Raw genomic sequence first — 12549 nt, 5'->3', positions numbered from 1 at the left:
GTTTGTGGAAAAATACTGTAAACACGGCTTTAGCATATGGAGGTAGGAACTTAAGTAGAGTCTAAAGCAAATAAAACCAGCAAATTGAAGGCAGAAAACGTGAGTTACAAACCACAAAGCCAATAGAAAGCAACGGTTGGAATGCATTCCCAGTTCAACTTCCTGAAAGTCCCCAATATGTCTTTCGCATAGCCAGAAAGCTGTGCTGTCTGGTAGGCAGCGACTTAAATAGGTATCCTCACAAAGCAAGAGGCCATCCAGTACGAATCAGCCACGTGGCACAGTAGCACAAATTGTGTCTACTTATAGCAATCTCTAACAGTCACAACATTTAACATTTTAAGCTGATGAAGCGAGGGCAACCCACCCTCACAGAACAAGAGCCTAAGGTGAATTTCACACTCTTTTTCAAGGTTGTTATGGTGTATGTCAGCAGTCACTTTCCCTGCCTCCCAAGAGCCATAAATATAACTTCTTTGCAGGAATAGAGGGGCATATTACCAAGCTTTAGCGATAATTATCGCTAAGCTTGGTTAGCGGGCATTAAAATATCGCCGCGCTCCGACGATTTTTACCGCTGAGATACCTTGATATTATCAAGGTTTATCTCAAAAGCGGTAAAAATCTTGGGAAATGCATGAATATCGCTGTAAAATCAGCGATATTCATGCATTATCGTGACAATGCTCTTAGCCATGTTATCCACCTTCCATTGGATAACATGGCTACGAACTGCTCTGGGCAGGCGTTAGCTTTTGGAGATAATCGCGCTTAGCGCAATTATTTCCAAAAGTTGGTAATAGGGGATAGCGATGTTAGCAACTGTTTCCAGTCACTAACATCTTGGCACGCCCACTTTGCATGTCATTAGCGATAATCATCGCTGACATGCAGAGTGGGCCCCTAAATGCCCGCTATCGCCTATTAGCTGTCGCTAACTGGTGTTAGCGACAGCTAGGTAATAGGGCAATTAAATTATCGCCGCTTTAGCGGGAAAAATACCCGCTAAAGCGGCGATAATGCCCTTGGTAATAAGCCCCTGAAAGAGCTATAAATTGGACTCGGGGAAACAGAGACGAAGGAGTAGGTAAGCGAGAATCAATGATATCCAGAAGAGCAGCAGTCTGATTCAATACCACCATCTAACAAGATAATACGGAAAAGGACTTAATTATTGTGCAGCGTTCTGAAAGCGATGTAGGAGGAACAAACTACTCTAGAACCACTGGGTACTGGAGAAACCCAGAGAGAAAAGTCCAAAACCAGGATGTGCACTCTTGGAGGAAGGCCAGGTGCAAACTGGAATGGAGACAGGAAACCCACCAAGATGGAGAGGAGCGTGCAACTTGCTACTGCATACTTCAGACATTTATGCCTCGTCTGTCATTCATAAAATGGAAATTTCATCACAGAACGTTGAGCACCAACTTTGAATGGGAGACAGTGACCATGGGATATTGAAATGACCGCCACCTTATGGAAGATGAGCTGTTGATGGAGTTTGCTTTACCATCTCAGTTGTCATCTCTGATGAGCCAGTAGACACCACAGGTGCCATGTCTTATGCCCATGACTCTAAGAACCCCATTCTTCCTTATACAATGTACCAGGTGAGACAAAGCCTGGATTCTGACACTAATACTATCTGAGTACTGCATAGAAAATCGCATACACACTTCTTAGGCCAAGAAGGGGAATACTGAATAAGCACAAACATGCACCCATTTTTCAAGACTTTGTGCAAACCAGGCAGTTCGGTCGCTCAGCTGACCGTCTGGCCAGGCGGTCAGCCTTAAAGTGAACCTATGAAAAATAGTATGGTGGCCATCTGCAGCAGTTGACCACTTCGGCAAGCAGAAGTTGTGCGGAACAATGGCAGACCCATAGTCTTTAAACAAATGGCAAAATGGCAAACAGTCCTGTTTTCAAACATCCCAAACAGGCACACTCCACCGTTTCTCATGGAACGGTCTGAAAATATAACTCTGGTGCCACCTTTAGTCAAACCCAGCTAACTCCACAGACAGCTTCCAGTCTCTTCAAAAAACATTCTTTGGGAATTGGATCATGAGTTGCTACTAGAGTTCTGCCTAGTTCTCCTAGTCCCATCCACTAGACTGCATGCAGCAATGCTCTGTAGGAAACTCAGCAGCCATTACAAAAGAGTAAACAAACAAGAAGTGCTATCACGCCACAGATTAACTAATGCACCATTATCATGGTAAGTAAAGTAAATAGTGCACAAAAAACAAACGTGAGCCTTACATAGGCATGGTCTAAGAAAGAACCTATGTAGTTGTAGATAGCAACATATACATTATGGTAATTGATGAAAATATGAATTGATACAAAATGTTATTCAAGGTATGACTACTGCGATAGTGTTTTTTCTGGTACACCATTCTGTACAGAAAACCTAAATACTCGGAGCAGTAAATAAAGAATTACTTGCCCTACCTCAAACAGCCATGGTTATTACTTCTTTAGCGAACTCGAAAGCACCTAAAAGTATCAAATGAACACGTGACTATCTCCCCACCATGTGAACCTTACCTCCCAATAACACTGGTCATCGAAATAATTCCATTCCTGTGGTGGTCTCCAGATTTTGCACTTTAAACTGATACCTACAAATACAAATACAGCTGTTAGCAAGAATGGCAAACAGGGAGATCCTTGTAATTTTGTAAAAAGTCATTCAAAGTGGTGACTCCAAGAAGACAGAACCCTAGAGGGCGTGAGCAGACTTGTTTGTGATGCAACAAAATGGGCCAGTACCAATCCGTACAGCGATATTTAGTTATTCTGAGATTTAACACAATCCGTACAGTGATATTTAGTTATTCTGAGATTTAACACAGTTTTGGGTCCAAAAAGCAAAGTGTGCCTAAAAGTGTCCCTCTATGGTCCAAGTACTGTCCGACCGTGTGAAGCTGTAATGTAATGCAAAATGGAAGGGTCCACACTTCAATATGGGTCGAGGAGTAAAAGTTGAAGTTTGCTCCTGCAGGTTTACTCCTGAATTTGAGGCAACTTTATGAATCTTTTGGAAATCACCAATAATTCTAAGTATTACCACATATTTTCAGGCGTACTTAAATTCATAAATATGTCTGTATGCATAGTTAAAACCCATGTACAATTCCAAATGCAGAAATGCAACACCACTGTAGATTTGCACATTAAACTTTTACCTTTATCTAAAGAAACTTTATGTGGAGAAATCAGTTTCCTACTCCCCCTCAATTTTGAGGGTATTCTTATTCCCACCATAAATGTGCACCTATTTGCTTACACTGTTAGGGCTAAACCTTTGTTGACCTTGGATGGGAAACTACCTTCAGATTGTTTGTGAATAATCACAGATGTACAGATTTGTAGATAATGGCCAACATTTGCAATTAAACCCGCCCTGAAATGCCCACAAACCATTCAGTAACTTTAAATTTGCAAGTGTGTTAATTCCATCATATTGGCAGACTCTCGGAATTGGTGAATCCCATTTTTGATGGTAAATGTCTGACTCGGCGAATCAAGAATGTGGCTTACCCCATGCATTTCTTTTTTTACTCACTTGCAGATGGGTGTCAAATGCGAAAAGGGTGAGTCAACATGCTTAAGCCTCACATTATCGATCATATCACCTTTCACAAAGGTTTTGGGCAAAAGGTCCCGTCTGAATAGCAGAGTCCATATTAACAAAGGGGACCCAAATTACTTCCCTGTAGTGAATGCCAACTATGCACTAGAGGTGAATGTATTGGGTGCTCATTTAGCAAGTTTCACAACATTATTGATAGCCATTTGTAACATAAAGGGTAAATGTTTATAGAGGCACACAGACGCGAGCAAGGAGTTCCACCTCACTCCCTCTTCACACTATGAAAGGTGACCTATTTAAGATGGGAGCTCATATCATTTTTTCAGGAAATGGATGGGAGAACATGTAGCATGTTGGTTTGGGCATGTGCTGAACAGTGTGCTGGTAAGTGGTAACCATCATGCTGAGGAACATAAAATAACTGCTTAGAGTAATTGAAATTCATAAAGTTTTCACCATCCCTGATTTTTGGTATACAGCCATGTTTCTGGGACCTGTTGTTAGTTCTTATTTTTACTCATTGATTATATTTAGGCGACGTTTTGTGAACTATGTTTTTCATAAGAACATTTAAATAGCCGTAAACACTATTTCATCGAACGTTGTATCATATAATTAATAATGTATCCATACTTCTACTGAGCACCTTAACATGCTTGTGAACAGGAGAGGTTGACATGGCAGTCTCAAATGTATTATTTTTTAGACCTAACTACATGTCTGTTCGGAACTGTGGTAACTCAACAGGCCCAAAATATTCAATGTAAGAATAAGTCCATACTGTGGACACATTTTATAGAAGGATTTTCTACATTAAAGGTCATGTCTATGGTGCCATCTTGCAATATCTTCTTTTTCTTTTTCTAAGCACTACCAGGATAGCCTTATGCTAAGTATAGCAGACAGAGTTGCAGGTAAGTCTGTTTAAGGAACACAATGTTACAGGTAACTGTTTCATTCCCAGTACAGTGCCACTTGATACTTCCAAGATGGCAGAGCCAATTTCTGGCTCTTATTTGAAGATGGAGATAAGCTCTTCGAATTCTAGATGCAGATACTTTCTCTGTGGTATTTTCTCGGTAGGTGTTTTCAGAGTCTACTTCTCCGACGTAATTTCCTTCTAGTTGGGGAAGATGTTTCCTAACCGCTACCAGGGTGCTGTGACTGTGGAAGAAAATAATTCAGTCAAAACTGATTTGGGATGTACCCTCAGCACTAGGGTGCGAGACCACATCCTCTACCTTTTTCTAAAGGAGCTTTTGGCTGGTCTTTGTTTTATATTCACTATGTACTCTATTTAAGATCAATGTAGAATTTGAAAGAAAGAGGTACATCCAGCTCGTGGCTTTTAACAATGCAAGGTCTACCATTACTCAGGAGGTCATATTGATAAGATTTTATAATTTTCAACTTTTTTAAAGATTGGCCAACCTTAGTGCATGGTATTTAATCAATGACAACCCTGCATGGTATACACTGGGGTTGTATGACATTACAACGCATACTTTTACAACGCATGCCTTTACAACATAGTTTTTACATCGCAACATCCTTTACAGTGCATGATTTTACATCGCATGTCACTACAACGCATTTTTAGAAACTACCTTTACAACGATTCCATTACATCGCATTATACATTTACAATGCATACCATTATAACGCATACCATTACATCGCATTTAAGGTAAGTGTTGAATAGTGTAGGGGTAATAATTACTATTCTAACTCCAGTGAGTGCAACAGTAGGGTAAGTGTTGGATAGTGTAGGGGTAAAAATTACTATTCTAACTCCAGTGAGTGCAACAGTGGGGTAAGTGTTGGATTGTGTAGCGGTAATAATTACTATTCAAACTCCAGTGAGTGCAACAGTAGGGTAAGTGTTGGATAGTGTAAGGGTACAATGCGTTGTAATGATATGCATTGGAATGTCTTGCGATGTAATGCCTGTGTTGTAGGATTCTCCCGATTGCGCGCCAATTTTACGAGCGGCAGCCTTTAGACCGACATAAATACCGCCCCTGAGCAGCAATCTCTCTGCAATCGTTCTTGACCGGAACAGAGGGCTGTCGAGCTAACCACCGCTGAGACGCCGTACCCTGGCGCCGGCGTCCACTATCTGATGCACTGAGCACCTTGCTAGCCCGTGCACCCCATTACCAGGCACCACTTCTGCCCGCATTTTGACTGCGACCAACTTATAAACAAGACTTTCTTTGGCAGGAATTATTCAGGTATCTTAGAGCAGCCCTTCTGCCCACAACATTTGGACCTTTGAATCGGTTTTATCCACTCTCGTAGAGACTCCGGAATACTCAGCGATTACCGGGACCCGGTCGCAGGGCTTTCCACCTCTCGCCCTGACTCATCGCCTGCATTCATAGAACCCTTCTTTATAATTCTACCAAGTATCGACCAGCTCTACGACTGCCTGATTTTGTGGGACATTACTGAAGGTCACATCTCTGTTTCTGAAAACATGGCTTCCTGATGAAGGCACATAGACGAAACGTGCGTAGGAACACATTCCCTAGCCATGCCCCAATTCACTACAACTTATCATTTTTTAATTGTATTTTGACCATTGATTGTCTGACCTGACACTTATTGATATGTTTTAGGACTATTATTCTATGAATGAACTTTTGAATTATTGTGTATTTATTGTATCTAATATATATTTATATTTAGAAAAAATATTTTTCAATAAAAAATAACTGTGAAATTATTATCTCTATGTATTATTGATGACATGTATTTTCTGGCATTCGTGAATTAATAATTCTGTTCAGGTCCACTGTATTTATTTTGTTCCTAAATGTTCATATTTACAGTAGGATTATTTTCCCTGATTTAGGTACTTATTTCAGGGGTACCCCTTTTTTTGCTCCCAATGCCTGTGTTGTAGTGACATGCGTTGTAATGGTATGCGTTGTAGTGACATGTGATGTAATGTCTGCGTCATAATGACATGCGATGTAAAGGATGTTGCGATGTAAATACTGCGTTGTAATGGTAGTGCGATGTAAAAGTTGCGTTGTAAAGGTTGTTTCTCATACACTGGGGGTGCCTTTAAATATAATTCATCTAAATGGTTGTGATTGAACTACTCAGTGATATATCGAAAATCGAGAATAGATCTGCCTACCCCTCCTCAGAAGGAACCATGCACACACTGCCCCTTGATCTTCTCTAGAAAGCTGTCAATCTATGTAGCAAAAAGGGTAGTTCTGGAAAGAACAAGCTCAAGCAGACATGCAAGGATTTCGGCTATGACTTCAGATTATTTCTCTGGTTGCTGTGTTGGGTGCAACTGCAAAGAGTGGAATGGATTAAGACAAGAGCTCAAAAGGTATTGTTTTAACATCATCAGTACAGCAAACAGTTCATGTCAACTTCTGAGCAAGCATCTTGGGACAAAGCACAAAATATTCTTTTTTGCCATGATGGAGAATCCATAGAGGGATCATTTGTTTAAACATAGGGCTCATTGACCAAGCAGAATGTTCCTTCTTCGGCTCTAGACAATGAATGACATGCACATAAATGTGGAGGAAAAGAGTATCCTTTGCTTTTTCCTACTCATGCGGTTTTAGGAGAAGGATCATTAAATCAGAATCCATGCATCCAATTTTTAACAGTTTTTGAATTTTGCAACAGACACTGGACCTTGTTTGTTAACACTGCCTATTCTAAAAATAAATTGCAGCTATTGGTTGTACTTAGGAGTGCACTGAGCTGCAAATCCCACTGAACCTGGATCAGGCATAAAAAACGTATGTTTAGGACACTTACGTTTTATAGAACTATTACTGAACACAATAAACTTTGAAGATCTGCTCCAGGAAATGCTTTGATCTAACACAGTGTGCATGGTCCTCTTCTCAGATAGCCACCCTCAAGTCAAGTGTAAGTTTCCTCCTTTCCAGACGTGCTTACCTTCTATTATTTATTACATTCTTTTCATTTGATTTTATATGCCGAAAAATTGTATAATCTATTCGTATCTGTGTTTGATTGTTATTGACTGTCTATATTGTTCTAGTAAAGATAATCCCAACACTTAGTCTGATATCTCTGTTCCGGCTGAGCCTTAACAATGTTCCCTTGGGTGTTGGATTCAGTGTACTGGAAGCCCAACTCCGTTTTAGGCCTGGTCTCCTTGGAAAAGAGCAGCAAACTTCACAATAACACTTTGTGAAGGAGGGAGGCTAACATTGGGATTTAATACGAGTAGTTGATAATTGATTTTCTTTATTCCTTAGCAGTGCCAAGCATTAGGACAGCAGTGGATAGGAAGGTGTCAATGAGGAGAGTAAAAAACATGAAAACCTAACATTTACTTGAAACACTTATGCTTTACGTAGTTCGTACTTGAGAAACTTTACGATAAATATCATAGGTTATGTTGCAGAGATCAAGCAATGAGGGACATTTTGTTGAAAGTGCTGTTGAAACTGTCAAGTTATTTTTTAAATATGAAAGCCCCACCCCCTCCTTTATTTATGTTCGAAGCAGGAATTATACGTCTTCGACTGGCACAGTTAGTACAACGAAATATAGTGATTTTTTCCAGAATCATGTTGTTTGGTCGACTGGGAAAGCTGAGATTAAAACTTTTACTTTCTGATTCTACAGTTGAGTATCCATCCGCTAGATCACACCTCCTGGTACCCTTGGGAGGTCATACAAAAGTGCAGGAAAACACACAAGGTATACCAACTGAAATCTGCTTACCCATGGTTGTTCTTACAAATGATACATCTGGCATCCAAAATGTAAACATTTTCTTATTTCAAATACTATTATACAAACCTGTAAAGAGGCCCCCTCCAATGCTCAGAAACAAGGTAAAGCAAATGGCGCCAACTTCAACCAACGCGTGATACCCAACTTCAACCAAAGCTTGGTATCCTAAACTGGAAATGACAAATCAATGAAAACGGGTGTTAAAGGTGCCTTAAAAATGGGGATCATGAATATCACCACAGCAAGATTATTAAACGTGATGTTACCATACCACCATAAGGTGTTAGGTTCACCCCAAAGAGTCATGACACAACAGATACAAAATGTTATTTTTTCACACATCACAATGCTTTAAGGCTATAGAGGGTGCAAAACTAAACCGAAATGTGCTCCTTTGTGATCAGTGCTGGACTAGCTTTTCTAGCAGTCTCGTGCTGACAGATGGACCAGCTTGAAAGGACCAATTTGTGGGCTGGTGTTTTGGTCCCACCATGACCCAAGGAACTAAAAGAAAGAAAACTGGCAAACACTAGTTCTTTCAAGCTGGCTCGTCTGACAGTGCTAGACTAACAGACTTCCCGAACTGCCAGTCCAACTGTGTTTTAATTTGTTTCCAATCTGGTTCCGTTTGTGTACTTTTATATCGCTCGCGTATTAATATGGGTCACTCCACCTCGTTTACCACTCATTCAGCGTCAAAATTATACTTCTGATGGTGACTGGGTGCACTTGTAACCAATGCCCAGTTTAGAACTTTGGTGCCTCTGTATGAATAATAGGGGAGAACACCCGTTGATTTAAAGGTTGCAATACCCAACCTTTAGCTCAAAGCAGAATGCACATTTTAATGATCTGAACTGCTATTATGACATTTTGTTCTGAGGGAGCAATTTCATTTAGGTTTAGGGTAGTGACTTTTATAACATATACTTTGATTAAGACACCGTAAGGTCAACAGAAACAATCCAAGAATTGGAACACATCTACAATTTATCAAAACAAAAATACTTCGATTTACTGTATTCAATTCAAATAAAAGAATCAATCCACTGAGATCCCACATTAAATATCAGTATGAGTTCTTGCAATCTGATGCACTTTTCAGATATCAGGCAACTGCATTGCAGACATCCATGATTTCTATTTAAGACAGCAGGCCTATTGCACTTACTTTTTTGTCTTTATTTATTAAGGAGTGTAGCACTGCGTGATGACTATTGGCAACTTCAGTGCACCGAGAAGTAGAGAAAAAAATGTAGTGGTGGAAGGTGAGGTTACAGTCCAATTGGGCCACGAGATTAATCATGTCCAATATTCAACACCACCCTTTTCATACTGATCTCAATGAAAGGAAAGTCTGAAAAGTTCTGTGTTCAGAGTCTCCTAGGCTTCATGTGATTTGGTTCACCACCTCGGTTTGGGTTGAGGGCATTCCCATCTGGCTCCTACACATCTATGATTCTATTCCAATGTTTTATCCTGTTGAATGACCATTGGTTGCTTGAATTAACGATCCAATGGGCACATATATTGAGGTTTTGGCATCAGAACCTACGCCCCAGTACGCTTTGTGGATGGTATGCGTGGCACTGAATTTGATCCTAGCATCAACTCAGAGACAGCAGAGAACGTTAATGGTTGGACTGATGTGGTCCTGCTTACCGCAGTTACAGCACCTTCTGGCTGCCAAATGCCATAGTCCTTGGAACCTGGAAATCACTTTCTTGAGAAGATCAGAGTAGATGATGTGCCAGTAGGCGATGTTTGCCAGGATGAGGGCACTTGTTAGATCAGTTCTGTGTTCAGTCTGAAGACTTTCAAGAGAAGAGAGAGCTGTGTCTTCCACTTAGGGAGCCAAAGTGACTTCTGAGACAATCAGAAATCCCAAGTTCCTTACTTTTGGTGAGGTAGAGATGGTCACTCCAAAGTTTGATGTGGCCATACAGATAGTAGTGCATTGGGCTCAGTTTCTTATAATTGCGATCCTGCTCTTGGTGCCATTTATGCACAGCAATCTCTACAACATCCAATGGAGCATGCAGTCCAGTGGAAGTCAATTTGTGTGTGTTGCCATATATTTGGAAGTTCGTCTGATACTCCTCAAAGAGGTAATGACCAGAACATATGTAGATGTTGAAAAGAAGGCACAAGGGGGATCATACAGGAAGGACTGCATATGACACTGGGTTGTGGATGATTCGGCAGATCTGAGTCTGGGTTTTTGGCTGTCTACATACTAGAATGCTAGAATCGATTACAGCACAGAGCCGTAGATGACAGCCCAGAGTTCACAACTATCCAGGGGTATTGCATGACAAATAGGTAGACCAAGTGCATCAAGGTGATTTCCTAGTTCTCATCCACGGAGAAGAGAAGCTCTTCCTTCATGCTGGCCACTGCATTATCACTGCCTCTCATACAATACAGAGTAATAAGCATGGAAGAAGTGGTTAAATTGGACGTATTCTTGAAGATGCATTGTAACTTTTGTTTCCTTGTTTTTGCTGAAGAAAGGGAAGTGGGGGGAGGCTGTGCTGGGGCAGTGTTTTTTTTCAAGCGTGAATTGAGAATGGCCAAAAACAGTACCTGATAGAATTGAGGCAGTGAACAAGTCAGGTATGTCTACAACTGAGGGGAAGAGAAATTTGAGGAAGGCACGTGAGCAAGGCATATAGTATGCCTTTATTTTGAGAGCAATGTTTAGAACTTGAGTGGTTTTCAGGCGTTGGAGCAAGGTAAAGACACACAGAAGTTTAGGAGAGGAGATGGGGAGTAGAGAGGCTCTTCTGTGTAGTTGGTTGATGATATTGTCCCGTATTTCTGCAAGTTTGCATTCACAGGACATGAGAAAGTCTTTGAAATGATCCTGATATCTACAATGGTAGCTTTTTAAGGTACTGCGGTTTGTAAGTTCTTGATATATGTTAAAGATTTCTCTGAATTAATTGGGTGATTCATAAATGCATTTGGCAAAATTAGTCCTTTTGGCTGTATTGATGGCATTTTGGTATTGTCTCCTGTGTTACTTACAACAGTTTTTGTCCTCTTTCCTCTGAGGCTTATGTTAGTGTGTACGAAATTGGGTAATTGGCTGAGGGTGGTGAAAACCTCACTCAGGAAACAACCACAATCCTTGTCAGGATGAACCCCAAAAGTCACTAAATTAGCCTGCACTTAATGCTCTGGTAGCTTGGCACAAAAGCTGTCAGGCTTGACTTAGAGGCAATTGTGTAAAGTATTTCTGCAGCCCACAAAAAGCAATGAAGTGAAAACACAACAATCTGGCAGCCACAGTCGACGTGTAGACCAGGCCTCACTGGAGGTTTGCATTGGCGTTTGTGGCAGACGGCAGAGTCTTGGCACAACTGAGGGAGCAAGGTTTCGTACGTAAGAAACTTGCTCGGATTCTATCCTCTCAAATAACATGTAATAATGTAACCAACATGTTTTGTGGATACTAATAATTACATTCCACTACATTTATATCATCTAGGGGAAGCTTTTAAATGTGCTTTACTAACAAGTAATCAAAGTGGCTTAAAATGGCTGCCGAAAACATCTTCTGCTCATGCATCTAATGCATCTACGTAGTATGATGTCTTTCGCTTTGGTGGGAATTCTATGCAGCTGCGCAGTAGTACTTAAGATGGCCGCTTGAATCTCACATGCTAATGCACATGCTGTGCTTAAACTATATCATGCATGTCTTACTAAACTGTTAATGCAATAGTTAAAATAAATTAAAGGGAATAGAGTAGGGAAAAGTGGTAAACAGTGCATTCATTTATTTTCGTATTCTAACATGTTTTTCTTTAACTTTATTATTAGTTCGTATTTGGGCCTGGAGGGTGTCTGAAAATCTCCATTTTGCCTGGTTGTGCGCAAGCGCGTTGGACATTGTCAAAGTTCGAGCTGTGACATTGAAACTCTGCCAAGTACAGTTTAACCAGAAGACGCACCTGGGAACATCACCTCTTGACCCAGAGAGGGGAAGGAGAATAAGTCAAAAAGTTGTATACATTGTAGATAACATTAATATGAAATGCGGGTGGAAATAAAGCATGGGAAAGTGAAATTAATGGGAGGGAACATAGAACAATAAAACCTAAGAAAATGACATTACATTAATATGGTGTGATGACCTCTCCCCATCCCACTGATCAATCAGAAGTCGGGGATTCTCGAATATTAAAACATTG

The 12549-nt window shown here is 40.6% G+C and overlaps 1 protein-coding gene across 1 annotated transcript in view; it reads right to left on the bottom strand.

Annotated features, from left to right (window-relative positions):
* Nucleotides 1-12549, bottom strand: part of RHCE (Rh blood group CcEe antigens) — a 292091-nt gene that overhangs the window by 39532 nt on the left and 240010 nt on the right. The window contains exons 8-9 of the mRNA XM_078682715.1: nucleotides 8417-8520; nucleotides 2554-2627 (exon numbers count right to left, since the gene is read on the bottom strand). Coding sequence (XP_078538841.1) covers nucleotides 2554-2627; nucleotides 8417-8520 — 178 coding nt within the window. The remainder of the gene's footprint in view (nucleotides 1-2553; nucleotides 2628-8416; nucleotides 8521-12549) is intronic.

The sequence above is a fragment of the Lissotriton helveticus genome, chromosome 3_1, assembly GCF_964261635.1.
Source record: "Lissotriton helveticus chromosome 3_1, aLisHel1.1, whole genome shotgun sequence".
Lineage (NCBI taxonomy): Eukaryota > Metazoa > Chordata > Amphibia > Caudata > Salamandridae > Lissotriton > Lissotriton helveticus.
The sequence above is the reverse complement of the archived record's forward strand: the minus strand, read 5'-3'. Positions and strand labels throughout refer to the sequence as shown.